This window comes from Lissotriton vulgaris, unplaced genomic scaffold, assembly GCF_964263255.1.
Source record: "Lissotriton vulgaris unplaced genomic scaffold, aLisVul1.2 SCAFFOLD_622, whole genome shotgun sequence".
NCBI lineage: Eukaryota > Metazoa > Chordata > Amphibia > Caudata > Salamandridae > Lissotriton > Lissotriton vulgaris.
In genome coordinates this window covers 482,808-508,888 of record NW_028246711.1, presented here as the reverse complement: position 1 = coordinate 508,888, position 26,081 = coordinate 482,808, and the positions used below count along the sequence as shown (strand labels likewise).

Genomic DNA, 26,081 nt, shown 5'->3' with positions numbered 1-26,081 from the left:
AGTGTTTAGTACAACCAGCCATTCCTATTGCTCAACGATGAGTCTAGCACTGCATGAATGATTCTGAATGGGGTGTGGTCCTTACTGTGATCACTTAGGTGTACCTGCCACTAAATAAGCCTCGGCAGGGCACTAGGGTGAGTTCATCTGAGTGAGTCTGAGCTGGGTTTGTACCATTCGCTCATCATTCTGGATATGCTTCATTCCATCTCCTTCAAACCCTTCTGTAATCTATCCTGCCCCCTGCTTCATAAACTGTTTATTTTCACAACTCCACATACATGTCATCTCTGTGGTCTGACCTCTTTTCCCATTCTTCCTCCACCCAGACTTCTGCAGTTCACCTTTGTTGGAGACATTTTCATGATTCCGGATGACCCACTTGGACGGCATGGCCCCTCTCTGGATGAGTTCCTCAGCAAGACTGGTGGGTAAGTATCAGGCTGGTCCAGTGTATCTTGTGCGCCTTCTTTTAGGTAATGTAATTTTCTTTGGAAAGCCCGCAACACTCCTGCTTATACCGTACTACTTAATAAACTGGAATATTTCACTATTTTGTGGCTTTCCTAGAGTCACCTTCTGATCTTGCGTGCAAATCTCAGAAGTCTGTGCACATGTCTGGGATAGGACCGTGTCTCCCCTGTGCGGTACCCAGTCAGGTTTCCTGTTTCATCTATGTGGTTCTGAAATTTCACAATCTCATGATATGAAATCCTATTCATTCACAATGTGTCGTGCACAATTTATTTTATTCCTATATCATTCTGTTTATGTTTCCTTTCCCATTCCCCAATGCATTTTGGACCCTGTTGGGTCCTTCTTCAGAGGTTGTCCTGTGAATCAAGAGAAACAAACCTCTATATTTAAATATTCCCAACCATACAACAAAACAGGATATTGTTGTACCCTGTGTAAACTCATTTGGTATAAGTATGCTAAATCGGATCATGCTATTACAAGCATAGTAATTAATGCATCATGAACTTGTGAATTCATTGACCTCTGTCTCTTCCTTGTTATGTTTTCTCCATTTGTATGTTGATGCTGTTTAATATGGCCTTCCAATAATCTGAAATCAGTGAGAGATAAATAAAGAAATTTAAAAGAGGTATAATAGACTACAAATTTGGGGCTGTTTGCAATTGGGCAGACAGTTATGCCAAGAAAAGGACAGAACAGATCAAACCATGGGGCCATAGGTTGGGGGCTAGGTGCAGGAGGAGGGACATCGACCACACAATCAAAACCCTGAGAAACACCAACCACACACTGCACATAGAGTTCACTGCAAGCTATTGATGGTCAGCTGCCAGCAAAAGCTACCATTGCCAGTTGTTATAACATGTTTTTTTTTTTAACTCACAAATCCCGGCTCAAAAGTAAAAAAAAAAAAGTGATGCAGGAGAGACACCCAAAGAAAAAGAAGAATCAGCAAGAAGTCAAAACAAGCATTTAAAATGCAATAGGTCTCACGTTTAAGCTATTGGCATTTGAAGTGACAATGCCTTTTAGTTATGTTTTTTGCAAGCCAACTCCTATTTAAAAGGCATTGTCATTTTTAATGCTAATAGCTCAAACACTCTCAAATGCGTGACCACTTTAATGGTGGCTGCTCCCCTTTGTTTAGACGATTGTCGCCTTATTCAGGTTAAATCAAGCCGCAGCTAAAGAAAGGTGCGCAGCCACAGTGAAACCATGGCATGGGGTGCTTTAACAAAATTAATTTGTTTGTGACGTTGTGATGCCCAGATGCGGGTCCCATGCTTACTGTGCCACTGGATTCAAGCTAGCCAGGCTGAGAAGGGGTGTGATCCCCATAACTGGTCCTAGGTTGCTAGTTTCCGGTCTAGGATCTGTCCTGGCAGTTTGGGCTGGACTGTTCCCATGGGGAGCAGGGTCAAGACTGATTTGTTTATGGCTGGGTCTAAAATAGGGTGGTGAGCAAAACAAGGATGGATTAAACCCAGATCTGTGACTGAGTGAATGTTTGATTTGCTCAATATTCCTTCCATAATTTGTTCTTTTTGCTTCCATTACCAACACCAGCATACGATCTCTTGGGAGGCGTTAGTAAGGGAAGCCCCTTGTCCGGTTGCCAGCCTTAGCACACCAGGACTAACTCTGTTTTTCATGCCGCCCAGTGCCATTGCTCAGCTTTTGCAGTTTATGTACGTCTACCTTGAGCATTCCTAGACTTTCTGGATTATATGCATAGATTTTACACCAACCTTTGTGCTTCCCAGTAAAAGTTGGCAGCCGTCCAGAGCAGCGGAACATAAAGTCGTTGATAGCCACTAAAAAATACAGCATATTGTGTTTAAGGCTGAAAAAATATGGGGAGTTTGTTTACACACTCAAAAAGTCCTTTAAATCCCATAGAAAGACCTCAAAAATACAGTTACTAGGTCTGGCTTCCTGTGGCCAGCATAGAAAAGAGACCCTTCTCCAGTGAAGCCGTGATACAATGTAATGCAGCAACACAACGTAGAGGCAGCTTGTCACAAAATACAGGCGGCAGAGAGCAAAGTCCGGCATTCAGACATCATAAAGTGCTAGTTCAGTACCTCCTCACGGCCTCCGATTTTCACCGCAGATACAATGTAGGGGCAATGATACAATGTAGAGATTCTCTCCACTGATTCTCAGACTGCTGCAGGACCATAGGCTGGTTCAGTGCCTCCCCAAGCCCTCTGACATCTTTCTGTACCCTAGGGCTCAACCTGCACTGATGCAAGTCTACAATCCGATCACACGTTTGCTCCCACGGGACATACCGTGCACTGCAATGGCAAAAAGCTCAATGAATCAGTCCCGCCGTAAATCAAACGCCCGGCGTGGTGTCTCCTGAGGTGTACTCCACAGCGTTGAGGGGGAGTGAAAGTTGAAATGATCTGTAAGGTAGTGAGAGAAACTGCTCACAGGAGCTACCGAGCTCCAGTCGCAGTGTTCAAGGTGCTGGCCATTATATTGCCGAAGAGACCCTGAGCTACTCTGCTATGACCCCCAGAGTAGTATTGAGATGGGGCAGATGGCAGCAACTTCTATGGAGTCTCCTGCATTAGTTGCTTCAGGCAATAGTGAACCCCTGCCTAGATCAGCAATCAATGGCAACCTCAGAGTGTAAGCTCCTACTCCATCTCTCTCGGGTAGGGAAGCAGATGCTAGTGGAAGACCTAAAATGATCAGATTTTGCTGACCTTCAACTGCTTAAGGGAAACAAAAATACTTTTTCCCTATTCACAAGACCCAGTCTGCCCAATATTGTGAGTTGTGGCTTGGAAGAAATAGAGAACTTCAAACCAAAGACGCAAAGAGCGCTGTACATCCTGTCTAAAGCAAAAGCTCAGGAAGCAGAGATCCGAAGGCGTCATCAAAGAGAGGTCTGCTCAAACTCAAATCTTTCTATAAGCTGTGCTTCTTACTCATTAAAAACAGCATTCTATGTTTCAATCTGGGTAACTGGCCAATCACCATCTATGCCCATCTGTGCGCCTTTTAAGGAGAGCAAAGGAGCAGCTATTGACCCAAATAAGGTTGTTCATCTCAGCACTCTGCAAGACACTATCTGCACCCCTTATACATCGGAGACAGAAGAATAAGAGGAGATCTCAACCCATTCATCGACTGCTACAACTACCAAAATCCATGCTCAAGACTATATTAAGAGAAATCTGGGCAGTTGAAGTAATAAGGCGGTGCAAGCTGATAAATTTGAGAATCTTACCCTGAAAGTCTTGTCTATTGAGCAAGAATTCTGTGAATTTGCAGACATTCGTGAAAAAAAATCGAAAATAAGATTCAGATTTTGGAGGGGTTGCCAACCACTGCAGAATAGAAGACAAAAACTTTGTTTGATCAAATTAAGACGCTTAAACGGAAATGCAAGGCCTTGGAGAACAATTCTCACAGATCCAATCTGCGCATCGTAGGAGTATCCGAGGACTTAGAAACAGCAGGTAGTACTGATCACTCAGAAGCAACTATGATTAGCTGAATTGTCAGACTTATTTCGACTCATGTTCTGGGTAGCCCGCTGGTCAACGGACAAAGCTCTACAGATCTACTCTCTATTGCGCGTGCACATAGCTTCCCAACGAGGTTATATAAGGCAGGGAATTGGCCATGTACCTTCATCACCTATTTTCAGGACTTTAATGTTAAAGAAAAGGCATTCTCGATTGTCAAGGAGCGTAGGAGATTCTCTGTGGCTGAAGGCTATTACTTTTCTATTTTTCCAGACTTGGCCTGGAAGACATTCCAGGATGCGGGAGATGATGGCTCCTATCCCCAGATTTAGGGCGATGAATGTTCAAGTTTCCTTTGGGGGTTCCTCCCTGAAGATTAGCTGGAAAGGGTCCTTTGTCACATTTTCAGAACCAGAGCAAGCTAAACGTTTCTTTGATGTTGAATGGAATGCACACTGATTATTTTTTCTGGCACTGATACACGATAATGGGTATCTTAACTAACTAACTGGGAGGTGGGGTATTAGGGTTAGACACTTTAATGATGTTGATTTTCTAAAGAGTGTGAGATGATACTCCTATATTTCCTGGATGTCAAGTGTGACATTTCAAGAAGAGGGTTGGTTTCCACCCACAGGCCGTGCCAAACCTGGGTTTTTCTGGAAACCTATAGGAGTGTGGGGATGTTGGGGAAGTTGGGCAGGGTGAGGTAAAGAGGGGTAGTGATGGGAGGAGGGGAGAGTCGAGGAGTGGGAGAGATAAATGACAAAAAGAGAGCACAAGCAGGGTTTACACTAGGAAAACCTAACAAGAGTAACATAAGGTTGGCTAAAATTATATCATGCAAGGAAAAGGGGGAAAGAAGAATGCTAAGATATTCTCTGAAGCTTGCCGTATCAAACGGATATTTTGATTCTTCAAGAAATGCATCCTACAAAAAAAAAGGCTATCCATTGTATATCTAAGACTATATCGCACCTAGAATATATCGTCTAGTAAATGCCACATACTGTTCAGGGCAACAGGCAGTCTCTATTATTATTTTTAAAAAGTATTTTAGAGTTTTACAATCTAACGCAGACTTTGAGGGTAGGTTGGCAAGGGTGGATATAATCGATCAACAAAGCAAAATTCACTTTGTTTGGGTAAACTTTTTTTGCATCAAACAATCCACATCCGCGCTTTTTTCACCAATGTTATTTGAGTTGAGTGATGTTAGCCTACCCATTATAATAACTGGCGACTTTGTGTATATTAAGTTCAGCTCTTCATACAACCAATGCTCACCAAACAGCCCCACTGGACAGGACTAGAACCCATATATTAGATACGATGGGTAATATAACTTCCTCGATATATGGAGGGAGCAAAATCTGGACGTGTGGTCCGTATTCTTGCATAGATTTTTGTTTGATTAGTGCCTTAATTTTCTAGACTTGTAAAGCTGAGATTTTGCATCTTCTTTATTCTGATCGCTCTGCTAGTGAAATTAAATATATAGGCACTTTTGGTTGCAATATTATTCCACAAGGGTCTTTCTTCTCTAAATATATACTAGATGGCTCTGATTACCTTTTCTAAAAGCCTGTATTAGGGGTATCTCTCAATCGTTTATTATTAAGATCTCTAGAGTGGATAGCAAAGGGGAGAAAGTTATTAGGGGCCAATCGTTGCACATGCCACAGGTCTCATCTCGCTCTGTGGCCACTCACATCACATATTTACAAATTATAGGATTCGAAGGCCACATTTCTGCCTTAATATTAGCACGTGCAAATAAAAAAGCCTACCAATCCAAAACTGCAAAATGGGAGAAAAATCAGGGAATCTTGTGGCCTGCCTGTGTCGGGCAGATATGCCGAAAAGTGTGATTAAATAAGTTCAAAACAATCTTCATTAAAGTATTTTGAAGTATACAGCAAAAACCAAATACAACATAATGTAGCAGAAGAAATAACTATGTTTAGGAAAAAGAAAAACGTTACAGCAGCATGAAGCAGTTTAAATTGTGTTTTACACAATACTGGAGTGTATAGATTGCTAGATTTCGAAACTGGAGTAGTAGGTACAGCAACAGTGGGGTAGGTGTGGGATTGAGTTGATGTAAGAAGATCGTGATCGTGTACAGGATGTATGTGTTTTTCTAGCGCTGGTAGGTGAGATTTGGTTAGCTCGGGTTGTGTTGAATTTCCACAGCCTATGGGTTTTTTTTAAATGTGTTTATTGAGTTTACAACACAAAAGCATTACATTCCAACAATCCCCCCTCCCCTGGTCTGACTTTAGTTACAAGTACTGTATGAGCAACAGTGTGACAATCCCCTGTCAGGTGTATACACAGCCTTTCTGCCAACAGCCCTCAGATGGGCAGGCGGCAATCGCACTAGAACTGCAAGCATGTACGCCACTGGTCGACACATCCCCCCTTCCTCAGAGGGGGTCCCCCTCAGAGCTACGTCCATGCAGTGTCTGCCCGGCACCCCAGAATGTCAATCCCCCCCCCCCATATCCACAGTCTAGGGTCCCTGTTCGCCCTCCACGGTATGAGTGTCACTACTGCTAGTAAGGTATGTTTGGTATAACCCCCTGAAGTCTTTCGGGCGACTGGTAGGAGGAAACAGTTCGCTGTAGTTTTCAGACTGCATATAGCAGATCCTGTGCCCAGCGTGTAGGCGTGGGCCTCTCATCCAGCAGCCGGCTACTACCCTCCTAGCCATTAGCAGCCCCATGTCCACTAATCGTCGTGCGGCCCTTGGAAGTTTCTTAGTGTATCCCAGGAGAGCCAGTGCAGGGTCAGGTGTAAGTTCTATTTCCACTATTCTACTAATCTCCGTAAAGACCTTATACCAGAATTCCCATATTTCCGGGCATTGCCATGCCAGGTGGATGAAATTGGCGTCTGAGGCGTGGCATCTCTTACCGTCCGCAGTGTCGCGGAGGCCGTACCTGTGCAGCCACGCCGGTGTGTAGTATACCCTGTTGAGGAACTTGAAATGCACTAGCCGGTGTCTGCCGTTAAGTGATAGCCTCCTACTATTGGTGCAGCAGTATCGCCACATGTCATCATCTATCGTTATCTGTAGGTCAGTCTGCCATGCGAGGCGTGCCTTTGTGTATGTGTGTTCCCTGTGTGCCTGTGATATTTTATATAAGTTGGACAACAATTTCTGAGGAGTCTTAGCCTTGATAATAATGAGGATATGGCTGAGCCTCATGCGGCTCAGCCATATCCTCACCCAGTAATTCTGTAAGCGCGCGCCGCACCCTATGGAACTGAAAGCGGATCAGCAGTGACGCATCGTCTGTTATTTGTCGCTTGCTCCCAAGTCTTGGCTATTCCATCTTGGAACAAATCTCCTGCCACTGTAATGCCTATGTTGTGTAGTGCACGTACGACTCCTTTCTCTTTGACAGGGGACAGCCATCTGGCCCAGTCCACTGGCATTATTGGGGTATATAGTAGGGTGCCCCCCGCAACTGTAGGAGATTGTGCCATGCATGATTAGTAGCAGCGATTGAGTCCAATACGCCGGTTCTACGATCCACCGGATTAAAGATCGTGGATGGGATCGAGAGGGGGTTAGCAAAGAGTGTTTCCATTCGGACATGTGGAATAGAGCCATCGCCGTGCAGCCAGATATGCAGGTGTGCAGCCTGTGCCACTCTATAATATAGCTCCAAGTCCGGGGCACTGAGCCCCCCATACTATAAGGTAATGTGAATACTGTCCACTTGACCCGGGGCTGCTTCCCAGCCCAAGCCAGTTTGATCATGAGCTGAGTTAATTGTTTGAAGAAGGATTTAGGGAGTACCATCGGGAGGGTCATAAACAGGAACCGGAATTTGGGCAACACCACCATCTTCATGATGGATATTCGCCCCAATAGAGAGAGCGGGAGCCTGCACAATGCTGCAACGTCGTCCTCCAGTCTGCTGAAGGCCGTGCCGTAGTTTGCTCTAAACAGTATCTCAGTATCTGTGTGGAGTTGTATTCCTAGGTACCTGACTGTATCAGTGGTCCATTGCAGTGGATATTCCATTTTGATAATCTGCGTGATCGGAGTTAAGGGAAAAGCTAGTGATTTTGCCAAGTTGACCTTCACGCCCGATAGTGTGCCAAAGCGAACCCCCTCTCTCAGCACGGAGGTCAGGTTGTTTTTTAGGGTCTCAGACATACAGTAAAGTGTCGTCTGCGTACATAGACACCAGTATTTTATATGTGGGGAAGCCAATGCCTTCGTTGCCATGGTACTCTCGAAGTGCGCAGGCTAACGGTTCGGCAACGAGGCGTATAACAGGGGCGAAAGTGGGCACCCCTGTCTAGTGCCTCTACTGATGGGAAAATCGCCGGTCACCAAATTGCCCAGGCGGAGTCTAGCCCTCGGGGAGTTATACAGTGCCCCTGTCATCTGAAGAAATGGTAGCCCCAGGCCCATCCGCTGTAGTACCAAGCGCATGAATGGCCGCTCAACGGAGTCAAAAGCTTTTTCCATTTCTAAAAATACAGTCAAAGCTTTCCTGTCCTCCCGTACATGTTGCATCGTGCCCAGGACCGTTCGGATGTTATATGTTAAGTTCCTGCTGGGAATGAAATCGGCCTGTTCAGGGGCCGCCAGCCGAGGCGCCAGAAGCGCCAGACGATTAGCCAGTACTTTAACAAACAAGTTGGTGTCTACATTTAGTAGGGAAAGCGGCCTATATGAGCTGCATTTGTCCCGAGGTTTGCCTGGTTTTGGTATTGCGACCAGCAATGCCTCCCTCTTGGATTGTGGCATACTGCCCTCCACGCAAATATCATCAAAGAGTGTGGAGAGGTGCGGGAGTAGTTTGTCCTTAAAGGCCTTGTAGAACCCTACAGTAAGGCCGTCTGCACCCGGTGCACTGCCAGCACGCATACCCGTCAAAGTCTCTGTGATTTCATCTTTCTCTATTGGGTGCATCAGGAATTCCCCGTGCGCGTTGGTCAGCGAGGGAATATCCATATGGTCAAGGTAGTCAGTGATGTCTTCTTCAAGGTCTCCGCTTTTAGACTTATATAGTTCAGCATAATAGGCCGTAAAGACTCTAGCTATGTCTGCTACCTCTGTCATCACCTCTCCATCCTCCGACTTAACCTCAGAAATATGTTGTCGCCCCCTTTTCCCGCTGATAACCCTGGCTAGGACTGAGCTGGGTCTCTCCCCCTCCCCGTACGTTCTCTCTATCCCATATGCGTCACTTCTCTATCTGCCTCCTCATGATACTCAGGAGACTCCTGAGTTCCTCATCTACCGTATCGGTCGTTTGTCTACATAGTGTGTCCTCCAGGGCTGCAATCCGTCGCTCAAGGTCCGACAGTCTCTGTCTAATGGACTTGAGTACTCCAGAGTGTTTGGACATTGCTATGCCTCTGATGTATACCTTAAATGTTTCCCAGACGACCTGGAAGCTGTCCACTGAACCCACGTTACTCTCAAAGAATACGTCTATAGCTTCTGCCAACTCCCCTCTGAATACCGGGTCCAGAAGCGAGTAAGGGGGGAATCTCCATGTGAAGGGCGGGATGGCCTTGCCTGGTGTGTCCAGCACCAAAAGTACTGGTGAGTGATCTGAGAGGGTCCTGGGAAGTACTTTGCAGTCCCTAATTTGTCCCAACATGGATGCTGATGCCAGCCAGTAATCTATTCTGGTGTGGATCTCATGGAATGCTGAGTAATGGGTATATCCCCCCTGCTCTGGGTGTCTGTGCCGCCACACGTCCTCAAGGCCCAGACAAGTATTGATGCTTCTTAGCGCCAAGGCAGCCATTGAGGTGCGACGGGGAGGGCCAGCAGATCTGTAAAGAGCAGGGTCAAGGACCAGATTAAAGTCCCCACCCCATAGTACACTGTCAGCGTCGTACTGCTTGACTATGTCAGCTAGGGACCGAAAAAAATCTGGGGAATCAAAGTTGGGGCCATAGGATTTGATTACCACCACATCGATGTTAGGTCCTGTGCACCTAGAGACGACATATCTGCCCTCTGTGTCTGCGCGCAGTGGATGGAGGGAAAGGCCAGATTTCGGGTTGACCCAGATTGACACCCCCTGGCATGCGACATGTACCCTGCCGCCGCAATGTTATCCTCCAGCCCCCTGCAGCGCAACATACTGCTGGTCATGGGGAGGTGGGTCTCCTGTAACAAAGCGATGTCTATGTGGAGGCGCTGCAAATAGCTAATGACATTCCTAACCTTACGATGGTCATTCAGGCCTCGCATATTCCAAGGGAGAGCTCTTAGTTTAGGTGTGCGTGCCTCGTTGCTTACATTGGCCCTGTCAGCCATTAAGATATGGCAGGTGTATATTGAGAGTGGTTGTCAGTTTTGAGCCCAGTGTCCGCAGTATGTCTTGAGTCAGATACCATGCCCCCCGTTGCACCATAAACTTTCCCACCCCAAAAGCCCCACATCCCCCCTCCCACAGCAGACCAACCCCAACACAGCCTCGCATGAGTGTCCCCCTCCCCCCTCGTTCCCTACTGAATCCCCAACTGTGAAATCCCCTTTAGGGCCTTCAAGGTGCATTGCGCGCAGGGGCCGAGGTTGCCAGGCAGCCCTCGATTGTGTTGATTTAAGTCTCTGCCAACGACCCCGCTCCGAATCCCCGCCGCACCCTGCAATTACATCAGCTTGCGTGTATTTACCAACATTGAGTATCAAGAATATCAGTCGTGCCCAAATGGTACCGCCCAGTTACTGTCTCTCGCCATCCGCGGGGCCCCAGCACCCGTCCAGGCATACTAGGAAATAACAGCCCACCTGGGCCCCCCGCCACCAGACTTACAGTTCATTTGAGTCTCACCAATAAGTAGGGCGATCGAGGAATCGAGGCTTCTTCAGTGGTGCCCCGCTGACTCTCGGCTCGTAGAGCATGACGGCAGTCCAATGTAATGGTCCCATCTGATTTGGCCCAGTCTATTGCAATCTTGCAGAGATTAGCTTCCCCGCATGGCCGTTGCGTTGCCGCCCTATTCTTGCTCGTCGAGCTGACTTCTTCGATCCTCGCAGTCCACCTGGCCATCAGAGTCAGAGCGACGTGTCTTGGACCATCCTTTCAGTGCCTGCTGGAGTGCTTTTGGGTCTGTAAAGGAATGGGAGTGTCCCTGCCGGTTAACTCGTAGTTTTGCCGGATATAGCATGGCATAATCCAGTCCAAGATCGTGGAGCTGTCTTTTTTATGGGAGCAAAGTGCTTACGTGCCTCTTGCACTCTCGCCGTGAAGTCAGGATATAGGGAGATTTCGGAGCCTTCGAACTGCAATGTCTTCTTGTCTATAGCGGCCCGGAGAGCAGCGTTTCTATCTCTATAATTGAGGAGCTTGGCAATTATGGGACGCGGCGGGGCCCCCGGGCGAGGCCGCGGGCCAAGAGAGCGAATCGCGCGCTCCACTATGTACATTGGTGAAAAAGTTGACTCTCCCAGCAAGGTGACGAGGAGCTGTTCCACAAATTTTTCCATAACGCCGATTTGTGTCGCCTCTGGAATGCCCGTGATGCGTATATTAGAGCGTCTCGACCGCGCCTCCAAATCTTCCGTCTTCTCTTGAAGAGTTTGCATGAGTTACCCAAGTTTCTTGTGGTCTGTATCCAGTTCCGTTTGCACCTCCTCGACCTCTGTTAGGCGTCGTTTGGACATGTCCATGCGCTCCGTGTGTTTGTCGACGCGCTCCGCCATGCGGTCCATCTGGTAGGTGAGTGAGTCTATTTTGGAGCCGATCAACGCCATGCTGTCCTGAAGGACTTTTTCCATGGCCAGCAGCATATTTTTAATGTCCGAGTAGTCCGTATTCGCCACTCCGCCCACCGCCTATGGGGGTTTGTGGTTGGCAAAATAGTTGTCTAAGGATTCCATATGGGTGTGTGATTTTGTTTCCAATGAGAATGTTGCAGGGCAACATTATCAACGTCTCTGATATGTGACACCCATTTGACATGGGATTGAAAAGAGGCTTTTTGTGTGGTCTTCCAATTTGACGTAATCATTTTTACTGCCACAGACAGCAGGAGATTAAGTAGAAAACGATCAGCAAGGCATTTGATGTTCATATCTAGGAAGCCTTTAAAGCAAAAGGAGAAGTCTCTTTTAGAGTTTATTTTAAATAATTTTGAGATAAAGGACAGAACAGTGTCCCAAAAGAGGCTAACTGATGTGCAGTTAAAAAGTTGGTGGGCGAAGTCTTCCTTTTCCTTATTGCAATTCCAGCAGACAAGGCTCTCTAGAATGTTTAGGGAGTGTAGGCGGCAGGAGTCCAGTAGGTTTTGTGAAACAACCAAAATTTAGTTTGTTAAAATACCGGTGAGATTTTATGTGAGACGACGGATTTCCAAATGGCTTCCCATTCAGTCTTAGTTGTGGGAATTGAGCAGTGAGTGTCCCAGTATTCTTATATTCTTGTATTAGCTTTGGATAGTTTAGGCTGTAGTAGTTTGTATAGTTTGGACACTTGGTGTCCGAGACTGTTAAATTTGTTGATGAGGGATGGAAGGGACTGATTATTATAGTGTTGCATATATGTGGTTATGGCCGTTTTCAGTTTGAGGAAGTTGGAAAATTCTTGACTCTAAGTGATATTGTGATTGTAGGTTCGAGAAAGTTTGGGGAAAGTTCCTTGAGCTTAGTTGTTGGGGAGAACAAATACCATGGGTGATCCATGATTGGCAATAGAGGGTCTGTCCTGCATATGTGATGTTCTGGTTGTGTTGGAGAGAGGCTAGCTTTGAGAATTTCCTTTGTGAAGGTAGCTTTTTATCAGTTTTCAAAATAGCATGCCTGGTATTTTTTATTATGTATGTATAGTTGGTTAGGAGTTTACAGTTGACTGTGGGCAGGGTCTAATTTTCCTGCGATGGCTCTTTCAACCTCCAGCCAGGGGTGGGGGGGTGGGGGGGGGGTTATAGTTATCAGGGGTCTGGAACCAGTAAGTACCTTGTTTGGCTAGAAAAGCTGTCTGATAATTTTGAAAGTGTGTGAGGTTGACACTATCAAATGTGTGGGGCAGGCGTAATTTTTTTAACAAGATTTTTGCTTTTTGTCGTGCCATACGAAATGTGTAATTAACTTATCTAGTTTATGGTGGAAGTCGTCTGAAAGCAGTAAGGGAAGCATGCTAATTAGGTAATTGATTATTGGGGTGATCATCATTTTTTAGTTTCTTTTCGACCCCACCAAGTGATGAATTTGGGCAACCGACTTTCTAGTAAGTCTTGTTTTTTAGGAAGGGTAATTTTTTCTGTTCTGGTTGATGGTGTGTTTCAATCCAAGAAGGTCTTTTGTTTGTGCCATGGATGTTAAGAGATTTGACTTCCGATTTACCCTTGTTCAGTTTGTATCCGGAGACTCCAGTATAGGTCATGAGAGCTAGAATGGATACGCTAGGATTATCAGTAACTATTAAGGTATTGTCTTGGACAAACATCTATCTAGTATTTCGGAAAAGTATAGTTCTCTTATCAATTCTCTTACTAATGACTTGATAATACAGGCTGTTAAATGGACTCATTGCATAGGTGAGGAAGTCACGGAGCCAGAACTCACCCATATTCTTGCGCGATTCTGCAAGATTATTACTCCTATTAGATCGAGAGGTCAGATTTATTGTACACGGTTTGATTTTTATATCAGCCCTACCAAACTGACCAAATAGTGCAAGAGACCGCACAGCTGCCCACGTTGCGCAGGTGGAGCGGCTGATAATGTTACATGTTAGGTACATATCCAAAACTTAGATCATGTTGGTCCTTGGTACAGTGGTAAATATTTCTTGTACAACCTTCTTTAGGGATAATTACTCCAAAAATTATGCTTTTGGGTATAGGGACTACTGACCGGGTCTTTTATGCCCTTTCTATTGCTAGATTAAATTTTGAAAGGAATTGGAAATCTGCTTTTCTGCCAAAATATGAGAAAAGGTGGAAAGAGTTAATGGAGGTATATGAAATGGAATGCCACATAGAAGATCTATGGTGAAATTCCATAGTATTTTGGGGAATTTGAGAGATTACATAGTGGTAGACTAGAGATTGTTGGTTATTTTACACATGCTGATTGTTTTCAGTTCAATGATTTCATTGAATACTATGAATTGGTTATGATTTATCTAATTAAATATTTATTTTTACTGCTTGTACTCTCAATAATTAAAAAAAAAAAAGGAATTCTGTACACAAAACGTTTTAAAACGCATATTCAGTATGGTGAAACTTATATGAAAACGGAAACAGATCCCACTGAAGAGTTCACAAATATTTAAAAAATAATAATTTGTAAAGGTCAGAAGAAGGCGGACCCATTTCTGAAAAAGTATCTTATACAGGAACACCAAGATTCATGTTACCTATGGTTCTAAAAATATCAGCACCCCTTCATTTAGACCAATTCTGTCATCCATAGGATCAGTCCACTAACCTAAAGGGAACATTTGTGGATCACCAACTGCAGCCAAGTATACAATCTAGCCAATCTTACCTCAGAGATGCAACAGATTTTCTAATAAAAATACCGAAACTAGTAACAGAAGGTCTCACCGGAGCAATACTTTGCACGATGGACGTCAAGTCTTTAAATACATCGATCCCTTATAACTTTAGTTTACTGCCATAGAAAATGCATTAATTGTAATTGTAAAGGTTATTTATAGAGCCCATTGTGACCAAAAATGATATCCTAACGCTAAAACCACTATGTAAGGAGACAGCAGAAAAGTGAAAAGTGAGTTGCTACAGAGGAAATAACCAGCTTTTCAGTGACTTCCTATATTTTAGTAGGTCAGAATGAGATCGTAAGGGAGCTGATAGTTTATTCCATATCCGGTCTGCATTGACAATAAAGGTACGTCCTCCTTGTCTGACTTTTTGAAATCTGATTTCATGGACATAGTTGCCTGTAGTAGATCAGAGGTTTCTGCCAGGAGTATATTTTTTTTGTTTATTTTGGAGGGGTGTTAGTCCTTTTTTTGTAGTGCCTTATAGAAAATACAGAGATATTTAAATGTTATTCTGTGCTTTATAGGCAGCCACTGGAGCTCCTTCAAGGCCGCTGTAGCAGATGAATATCGAGGTCTATTCAGTGATAGCTTAGCAGTGATTGTCTGGATGCGTTCTAGCTTTTTAATAGGTAGTTAGGGGCTTCTAACAACAGGGTGTTGCAGTAGTCCAGCCAACTCAGTATTACCCCTCTGGAAATCAATGATCTGTCTGGCAGATAAAGCAGAGGATATAGCTTCCTAAGGGCCCGGATCAGTGCGAAACAGGTCCTGGTAAGTCAGTTCACTTGATTTTCCAGGAACAGACCTTGAACAATGACCACACCTAAATTTCGTACCGCTGCAGGGTTGCCCAGTGCGTTTTCCATGAGTACCGGACAGAAGTTAGGTGATAAGGATACCGGAACAACAGAGGAGTCCAGTTTTGTTTCCATTCATCTTAAATGAATTTGCGGCCCCCCTGAGATACGGGTGCTGCTCCTGGCCAAAAAGTAAAGAATGAGCTGTTAGCTCTGTCTGTCAGTTACGAAAGCAAGTTTGATTAAAATTGATCAGTTCCCTGAATTCACTTTTAATGACATTTACCATGTCAAAGTCAGAACGTGTTCATTTTAGCATTGACTCGTTTCACACATTACCATAGCTAGTTTGAACAGGAAAACCAGTATTACATGCAGCTTACCGGAGCATCAATGTGTTGTTGCACAGCACCAAACTACGCCAATCTATACTTGAAAAACGTTTGAAGAAGACGGTGTGTAGAACAATGTAGCTTGGACAAAACATCTGATATCTTATAAGTGAATCATTTACATATCCTAATATGGATAGAAACCAAAGAAACATTTGTAAAATCAATAGAAAAATTGAATAACAATGATACCCTGTTTGTTTTCACATATGAAATCAGTGAAACAAAGATTACCTTTCTAGATATACATATAACATTATGCAATGAACATCTCAATACACCAAATCCACTGACAAAAATAATCTTTTGGTTTATAAAAATTTATACCAACCAGCTTTAAAGAAGCATCTTCCATTTTCACAATAATTGCCTAGCAAAAGGATCACCTCCAGCTCAGACTTCAGCTCTCAAATGTATGAAGAAGGGAAATTCAAGATGTGTAAAAAATTGAGGAAAATGAAATATCCGGAGATCATAATTCAAAAGGCATCAGGAAAAGGAGAACACAAAGACTTGTTTGGGTCGGGAATACCCCACAACATAAAAAAAAAAGTGTAAATACTCTAACATTGAATGATGTAACAAACAGAACCAGAATTTAAAGCTATATTTAACAGACCACCATTGTTTGCATATGAACAATCCAGAAGCCTTGCAGGACTATTAAGGGACAAAAAACTAATTCTGGAAGCTGAATACAAAGAGACAAGGCCATGTCATAATTGCAGCAATTGCAATAACATCATACAATGTATTGAAGTCACACATCCACTGAAGGGAACCAAAATCAAAACTACTACCACTTTTAACTCCAAAAACTTGATATACCTGTTGAAATGCCCATGTGCTTTGATTTACGTGAGCAAGACTGAGCGGAAGATCAAAATAAGATTAATTGAACATAAAAGCAACATAAGAACAAGGAATGAGAAGTTGTTGGTGGTGGCCCACTTCAGTGATCAAAGGCACAAATAACATCAGCCAATTGAGATTTGTTATATTACAAATAGGTAAAGACAGAGAAGGCATGGATAACCAGAAAAAACTTTTTAAAAGAGCATTTGGGAAAAGATAAAACTGGATTTGGTGGCACCGAATGGACTTAATAAACATTTGGAATATACTTGTTACTAATGATTGAATGAATTCTTAAATGTGTCAAGTAATACAAATTGGTAACATGCCTCAATAAACTCGCCAAGGTACATGATCTTTAAAAAATTTAAATCATTATTAGAATGCATTAAAAACGATAAAATCATAATATGTAAAAACCAGTTAGATCAAAAGCTTGTGTCATTGTGCACATTTAAGAAAGACCTGAAAGTATTTTGACAACGTAAGTGTTGAATACCGATCTGAATTGAGCATATGAAATATAATGCTAGGATGCAAAACAATTTGTTAGAATGTTTTTCGATATGCTTTGGTAATTGAGAACCATAGGTCAATCAGTTGACAAGTTCATGATGCATTTAAATGTATCGTATTCAGTGCTGATTGTATGATCCAATTCTGGATAAATCTAATGAATGGGTTTAAACCAGGTAAAAGAATTCTATGTTCTGATGTAGGATTTAATTTTTTTAATTCTGTTCTTGTGATTGGTAAATCCGATTCAGGATAAATCTATTGAATGACTTAAACAGAGTAAAATAATGATATGTTTTTCTGTATGATTCAGAAAACCTGGACAGGGATATTGCTTTCTTTTGATTTACAGGACACTCCCTGGCGAAACGGAACACAAACAAAATGTATAAATGAGATATAGAGATAAAATACATTCAGCACACAACAACAAATGAAGAGGATGTTTTGCAATATCATGTTGAGATTGTGAAACTTCAAAACAAGATTGTTGAAATGGCAAACACAACTTGGTACCGCACAGGTAGTGCCTAAAGAGACAGTGCTATCCCTGACATGTGCATGGACTCCTTTGGCGTAACTTTAAAGGAATAACAAAATAAGGAAAACGTTACTTGTGATGTTAATGGTGCAACTTGTAGTATCATAGATTCACATGCTGTGCATACTCATGCCATCTAGCGTGGGACTTGGAAAGTTAAACATTATTTTTGTTTGCAGAAGAGGTTTTGGTGTCAAGATGAATTTTGGCACCTCCCATTAAACTCAAAATACACAAGGACAAAGACTGCACTTTAGATTGTTTTATCCCTCAAATGTATGTATATGTATGGGGAAGTAAATTGTTCTAATATATGCTATTGCTATAATCTATAAAAATGTTGACTATGTCCATAAGTCTTATCCTTGGCTCGCTTCTGGGGAGGTGGGTCGGGAGCATGTGAATCTACAGCAATACAGGCTCCAAACTAATTGTCATCTGTAAGTAACAATTCTTTTTTCAGCATGTGTAGCTGAAGAACACATGCTGTGCAAAGACCGAGGAGGAGTATGCAAATCTCTTATGCAGTGGCTTGCAAGCCGTGGCAGATGTTTGTAACAATAGCTTAAGTACACTCTGCCTGATTTGAGCTTCTTGTCAGACAAGAACGTCCACACAATAAATCCCAGTGAATGGATGGAGGCAGCCGTGCTAGTAGAATACTTCCCAAGAACACCATTGTGGCTCCTTTCCTGCCAGCAGTATGTTCTCTGGGTATCTCATCCAGCGTGCCTTAGGCATTGGCATGCCATGGCTGGTTGCATTTAGGAATTTACATCCATAGCCCTGCCTCTGAGATTGAATTGAGAAGATGTGGATGTACAAAAGCAATGTTGTGTGGTTTTCCTAATGGACTGAGGAGGTCAGCAAAGTACTTGATCGTCCGTCGGACAGCTAATGTGTGAAGTAATTTTTCCAATAGTACTTGTGATTGTGGGAGAATGTAAGGTAACTGAACTTGTTGATTTGGTGATACAAGTGTCGGATTGTATGATGTAGTCTAGTGGTTGGGGTGGAGTTAAGAGGGAGGAGCAGGAACGGGAGGAGCCAGTGACAGGAACGAGGGCAGTTAGAGTAGGGACGGGGAATAGGGTGGACGTAGAAATAAAGGGCTGAACATGTATACCCCTGTGTCCGTGTATTATTGTAGTGAGGACACTACAACTGGCGACGAGGATGGGATGTGGCTGGCTGCCATCCCGAGACCCTAGAAGAAGTATTGTCACTTCCCTGGGGGTCGTGCTGGCCGAGTCGCCGTCGCGACCTGTGAGCCCGCCGAAATCGCTGTTGGAAGACCAGCGATCAGCCCGTGTGCTCCGCGAGTAGCGACTCGCGTGGAGCTTCCCCCCCCCCCCCTCCTCGCGCAGCTGAGCAGAAGGCTGCTGAAGAGCCAGTGCGGGGAGTTCTCTTCAAATCCTGCGCCGTTTCGCACCGAGAATCGACTAGTGAGGCGAGAGGCTGAAGTGGGCAGAAGTAGTACTGAGAAGAGATCGGGAGCCCACCCCGACCCTACTGTGGTGCCTGGAGTCGCGCAGTGACCGCCGGAGCGCCGGGAAGAGGAGCGCTGCATTGCCCAAAGGAATCGTGCTGCCTGCCGGAAAAACCTCACCCCCGATGCGTGAGACATCGCATCCGTCGTTGAAAGAGTGAATTGAGCCGAAAATTCAGCTTACCGTGATGGTGGAGAAGTGACAAGTCCCAAAGAGAAGTCCTGGACCAGAGGGAAGATCAGGGTGAGTCCATGTGGAGTCAGACTGAATGCAAGCACATCTCGTGTGATTTGGGCGGCCATCTTGGAGTCAGGCAGCTGGGAAGGACATCCCCTGTGAAATTTGGCGGCGGCCATCTTTAAGTCAGGCAAGCAGTGTTTGGAAATAAGCATTGGCAAAGGACAAACAATCAAGCATTGGGGGAGACCAAACAAACATTGGCGAAAGCAAGGGACATACAAACAAGCATTGGCAAAGACCGAACAAGCATTGGCGAAGACCAAACAAGCATTGGCGAAGGTAAGGGATCAGCAATCAAGCATTGGTAAATGCAGGAGAAGCAGTGGTAAGGGCAACCTCCAGCTTGATGACACAAACATTGGAAACTGGAAACAAGCACTAGCCAATGCAAGAAATACAAAAGAAACCAAGCACCAATACCAGTGACCAGAAGGGGAATAAACAAAAGTGACTGTTAGCAACGAGCCCTGGCAAAGACAATAAGAAAATACGAGCACGAGCCGATGCAAAGGTGAATTAGCAAACAAGCAGTAGCCAACTAACAGTGGATAGAACGGGTAAACACGCGCAAGCGAACACAAGGGTCAAGGGTCAACACAGACAAGCACATGCAAATGCAAGCAGGCGAAAGAAGCAGATGCATAAGCTTAAGCAAGTGCCCGAGATCAACAAAGATAACGTCGATTACGACCAGAGGAGGACCGAACTGCAGAAGACAGTTTCAAATCAGCGAAGAACTCATCAAATGTAATCAATGAATGCTAATGAGCAACGTGAAAGGAGCTAAGGGTCAACAAACACAGCGGACACTGGCAAGTACAAGAAACGCGCTGAAAACAGGCTCACGTCTGCACAAACTGTGAATGCGACAAACACTAGCAGTGAGGAAACTTTCTCTCAGCAGCAAAGGGAGTGGAGGACCTGTGCCAGTCCAGAAGAGATGCATGAAGGAATAAGACGCCAAATGTATCAGGCGCCATCGTGAAAGAGCCCTCAGTCACCTGCAGCTAACATACGACTCTAAAGGAAGGAAGCCACGAGTCACGCACAGGTTACTAAAATCAGCAAATAAGATTGGAGGCAAAGTGAACAATCCCGCGACGATAGTAAACGAAACCTTTCTCCATCATGGCGGGGGTAAATACAACCCATCGGTCCAGTCCCTGTATTGAAGTACCACCCCCAGTGCAACAGACTGACGGTCGGACCTTAGGCCTCAAATGGAACCGGTGGCTGGACTCACTGGACGATTTTCTTGAGGCAATTGGTGAGCGAAGAGATAGGAAATGTCGGATTCTACTCCTCCAGCTGGTCGGTCATGAGGGCCGACGCTTAATCGGAACATTTCCCAAAAGGGACACAGGGTTTCTCAAATAATGAAGGTGTGTGCTCAGCACAACTCTTTTACTAACTACATATAGAGTTCTTCAACTGACAAAGCCTGATGTTCACTAACATTTCTGATCGAGTTAGCCTGCTAACTTCAAAGAGAGAAATTGCAATTGACATTGGCATGTTCCGTTCATGTGGGTGGAAAACAGGTTTATTGTTGGAGTTACCCAATGGTGGAAGCATTCGCTGAGATTTTGAGAGTTTATATCTCATTTGTGAGTTTGATCTTCTGAGATCAACAAAGTTATTGTGCACACCTTGGAGATGCTCCACCAGAAGGTATATCTGATGTATAGCCAAATTGCTTAGACGTGCTTGGACAATTGTGGTGAATGTCACTTTCAGCATCAAATGGGCTGAGCCGACTGTCGACCTTTTTCTGGAGGTGGTGGTTTGTTTAAGGAAATGGGGCTGTTCCTTGTTATGGAGCTGAGGCTGTGACTAGTCATTGGTCTCACAACGGGGGTTGTAGCCCAAACCAAAAGGATCTGGCTTCACACACACCCATTTAAAAAAAAAAAAAGGGTTTCAAACAAAACCAGTAGCACTCCAACCACTAGATGGCAGGATATATAGTATGCGCATCTAGAATACGTCTATGCAGCAAATCTATTGTTACAGGTCAGTAAATAGTTTTCATTGATCCATTTGCCCTTCCTTACCTCCCTGCATTATCTCAGACACCATTGGTTTGATGGTCTGTAGCATTGTGAGAGGTGGTGGGAGTGCACAGTGTCCCAAGAAGATGCAGGGATGTCGCAGTCTGGTTTTCTCTGTGACAGATGAATCCTGGCAAGACTGGCTGATCCTGCAACACTTAAGAGGGCGGTAATTTGTGTACCTTAACTGAAAAGGTTGTTGACAGTGCTGGTCTGATGCACTATGTGACATACAAATTATTCTTCATAGAGTCTACAGGAAGGCACTCTCGCAAGTGATAAATGCAGAGCTTGCAAGTCATAGATTCATGTGGTCCTGAGTATGTTAAATTGTAATTTGTCTGATGTAGACAAAGATTCTTTTGAAAAGTCTGTGCTTCTCAGTTGCCTGCAGGGCTTTAGTGGATTGTATGAGCTTCTCTCACATATGCAGTGTTCTCCAAGGTTTCTGCATTTGTTTTCATTTTCTTGTCAAATTGTGCCACCTGCTATAGTGCGTGTCGCCGGTCAGCTGGGTTCAGTCATCTGCTCATATGCATTATGCCCCTTGTTTTCCACGCCTCTGCACAGAGCTCATTGGCTACAAATGTCTGAGCTAGGCAGGTGCTGACTTGTTTTTTGATGGTGGACTCAGGGTTTTGGCCTTTGCTTTCAGAGGGTATGCTCCTGGTAATGGGGTTCTCTTTTGGCCTACTTTTTCTGGTCTCTGCCTGCAGTTTTGTATTGTGGTCCCTTTGGCGAGAGACCTGTGTCTAATTGCTATTCCAGTGTTGATTTCCTCCTGATTTTGGCTGCACCTTGGTGCTGTGCTCTGCTACTAGCCTATAAAAGCCCTAAGCTTTGGGCGTACAGCTGTCATCTGGTATGATTACAGCTTATGGGTTGCCACACTTTCCTTTTCCTCCTTCAGCGACTCCGACTTGTGTGAGTTTCCGTTGGGTGTAAGCTGGGCCCTGTAGTTTATGCACTTTCTTTTTTACAGTTTCATACCCATTTCAGTTTTGTGTTCACTCCATTTTCTTCCCAGCGGTCTTCTGTTCTACGCGGATATGCATGCCCTACTTCTTTCCTTGGATTTATCCAGTTGAGGAGAATCATTTGTATCTCTTCCTTTCATCACAGTGCTCCTGCTTCTTCCTATTTGTGGATGGACTCTGGTCTTCTTTTTGTTTCACTTGCATTTTCTTTTCTCAGACTTCCACTGGTCTTGTAGTAAGTCTTGTGTTTTTTTCCCCTGCTGCACAGTTCATAGTCTGCAAAGAGGTTCTGAGGCAAGCATACCATGTATTAGTAGTTTAACATTACTTCATGCCCAGTTCCCCAGATTCCTTCAACTTTATTGGGACACCCCTGACCTTATAAACTACTCTTTCGTATACCACACACCTGTCCATGTTCCATTAAGTTGTTGTTTGACAATTAGGCTTCCCCATATTTTTATGATGTCCCTCTGTCACTATAAGACCTTGATACACAAACCGCTTCTGGTAACAAGATACGTATGTTGTTTCCCAGATCCCAAGGATTACATATGGTGCTGATGCATTCATAACTATCCCTATGTTGATTCTAATTCTCTGCATAAATCAGGCCAGTGTGTAATGCACCTGCATAGCTTATGAAAAGAATGCCATCATCTCTACATACCCGCCAAGCACATTGCAACACCTGAAACCTCTAAATGTGTACAATTGTTCCCTAGTATAGTATACTCTGAAGTTTTTTGAGCTTGGATGACGTAAAACTAGATTTTGACACCGCTGTAAGGGACTCTTTTCACGATTGGTCTTTTAATATTCCTACATCCCGATTCCATTCAACAGATTTCCATTCTCAGATTCATGAACTCTTTGTGTGTTTTTCAATAAGAAGATGCAGATCAGGGAAATCTTTTTAAACCATATTTTCCCATAGTCTTTTTAAAGATGGGTGTAGATCAAAACCCAAACACGGCACAAGAATCCGTGCCCAATGAGATAACGTGGCGCGGTAAGATAAGTCAGCTAGCCATAGAACCCCTTCATTTATTCATGTGGAATCCTTCACGATAGATGAATCATGGATTTCTGATTTATATATCTCAATGCACCATGACTTCTGCATAAACAACTTCTACCCAGGACACGATGGAAGTATAGCCTGGGACCTCTCACCAAGACATAAAGTATGACCTATTATTTGGATAAATGCTAATTAACCATATTCTGATCACATTGTATTTAGCCCTGAAGAAGTCCACTGTGTTGGACGAAATGTGTTGGCTGTCTTATAAACTTGAGCGTCCGAGACAACAAAGTAAATAAAAAGAGAAGATTGACATACGACATATGATAGTCGTTGAGACTGTGGTCGTCGATGTGGAGACATTGGCTGTCTTTCGTGAAGAAAGCGTCGACTAACTCGTCGTCGATGACTGAGATGGCTTTCTGAAGGTGGGAACTTCCTTTTCAGACGTGACAGATTTTACCTCAGTAGACTTAGTGGCAGTCTTTTTAGGGGGAACGTCTGTAGGGCTAGGGGAAACAACCCTAGGCCTTTTCAATGACATTTTTGAGGAAACTGAAGCCATTTCTCCGTCCTCTGAAGATACTGCATCATCTCTGTTTTTTAGTCTGTTTAACCAGAGGAGCAGTCTTCCTTCCCTGTCTTTAAGTGTCTTTGTAGAAAAAGTTCTACATATTCTACATTCTTTAGAAGAATGATCAGGATAAAGACAATAGAGGCAAGTTTCATGCTTGTCATCGACGTGCAGTCTTTTCTTACCACAGGATGAACAGGCTCTGAAAAGTCCGCTCTTCTGTTGATCAGCCATTGTTGTTATTAGAAGAAATATCCAAATTCTGAGAGAAAAGGAGATAAATCCTGGAAACCTGAGGAGAACTCAGGTGGAGACTCCCTAGCACAACGTGCGGTAGAAAATCTGAGAGACTGAGGCTCCTGGCAGGAAGGTTCTAGAGGGAGGTGGTAGCTGATTGGCTACCTTCTAGAGTTTGGTCCTTTTTACAAAAGGACATAGATAGGCTACTAAGGCAAGGCCCTTAGGCCTACTTTTCTCTATGTATGTCTATAGGACATTACTTTTCTATTTACCGGAAACTCCCCTCTCGACGACGGGGACTGATTCAGGAATGTGAATCTATGAAAGACACCCATAATACTGGATAATCCACAATTAGATAAAGCAAAACAACCTTCAGTGTCACCTGGAGAGCATTTACAAGAGTTAGTATTCTTATAAATGAATGGAGGGAAGCAATTTGGGAACGTGAAAACGTTGTTCTTACCTTAAATTCTCTTCCAGAAAGACCTGCCGTCGTCCAGGCACAGACGAGCTTGCCTATGGCATGCCTTCACGGCACACGCTGCATGGACGCACCACGCCCATTAAATCTCTGTTGCCGATCAAAATCTAGACCACAGCAATGGGAAGTACAGGAACGCCACCTATGTTGGTGGATAAAAGAAACACTCACAAAATAGCGACTATCCATGCTGAGAAAATAAGGCCTTTCCTCTTGTTCTGGCCTTACAAGGGCACTGATCCTCCTTAACCTGAACTATACAGTAGTTATGCATGCCAGAATTTCTTTTTACAATAAAAATTAGCTACCTTGAACTCCTCGCTGAAGACTAGGTAGGTTACTCTAGCACCTTCAGGGTTGGCTGTTTCCTTGGTCAAGGCAGTATTGGCACAGTTCCCAACACCAGAGGCCTCTGCCCGTGTCATTGCTCTGAATCCACCAGGAGCCTGCATTTGTATCACCAGGGATTTCTAGCAGACTTGTTTGGCCACACTCCCTATGACCTCATCATGGAAAGCTGAGACTCCATCTGACCATCTCCCTTGCCTCTTCAAAAGCGACTGCTCTTGATGAGGCCATATACTGGGAAGAACATTAAACTAAGGTACCAGTATTGGAGTGCATGAATGACTGCACCCAACCAAATGGTACTATTTGGTGCTCGTGACTGCCTTGAAGGACTGTGTACCTAGACACCAGCAACCTACACCAGAGATGAGGGCTTGTACGCTTTATGGGTGTTGTCTGTCCTCAACTCTTCCCCCTAAACTAGTCCATCATCTACTGGCCCTCATATAAGCTCATGTCTGAAAAATACTCTGAGTCAGCCCCTCAAAGCCTCTTGCCCACATATACCAGACACCCAAATATTGTTTTGAGGAATCCCTGTGCTAAATATATCATGCTTATGGCAATTTTCCTCAAAGTTAAGGTGTCATTCTCCCACACAGAAAAGGAGACAAGCAGCAATAAAATATCTTGCTCTAGCAGGCGAATGCCATTACAATTTGGGCTAAATGTGTGGAATGTTTGGTGTGCCGCTTTGCTTCCAATTTGTGTCATGAAGTATATGTTTATGCTCAACCTAGTCAAAGAGGTGAGCAGAAAATACTGATGTACCACAGTCTCATTGACACTTCTGTCAGGAACTTGATATGGGAGCACCAAGAAGCATGGATGAAATTATGTGAACTGAAGCCTGGGGGCCATTTTAAAACATCCTTTCCCTCACATTGGAGATCAAAAACCTCTACAGTCCCTCCACTGACCAAGTTCTCAAGCAGTACAAGGTCACATCCAAGTTGTGCCGAACAGATCCAACTCCTCCTTCCAACAGTTGAAGCTTTTCAAGGCCCCTTTCCTTGCCATATCTACATCCTCAGGCCAGGAAAAGGCGGCTCAGACAAATTTTAGGACGTCCAAAGGCTTCC

At 44.1% G+C, this 26,081-nt stretch overlaps 1 protein-coding gene across 1 annotated transcript in view; it reads left to right on the top strand.

Moving 5' to 3' along the window:
• LOC147665776 (protein KHNYN-like) overlaps positions 1-26,081 on the top strand; it is a 377,656-nt gene that overhangs the window by 349,399 nt on the left and 2,176 nt on the right. Inside the window, exon 6 of the mRNA XM_086949493.1 lies at positions 330-431. Within this exon, the coding sequence (XP_086805619.1) occupies positions 330-431 (102 nt within the window). The remainder of the gene's footprint in view (positions 1-329; positions 432-26,081) is intronic.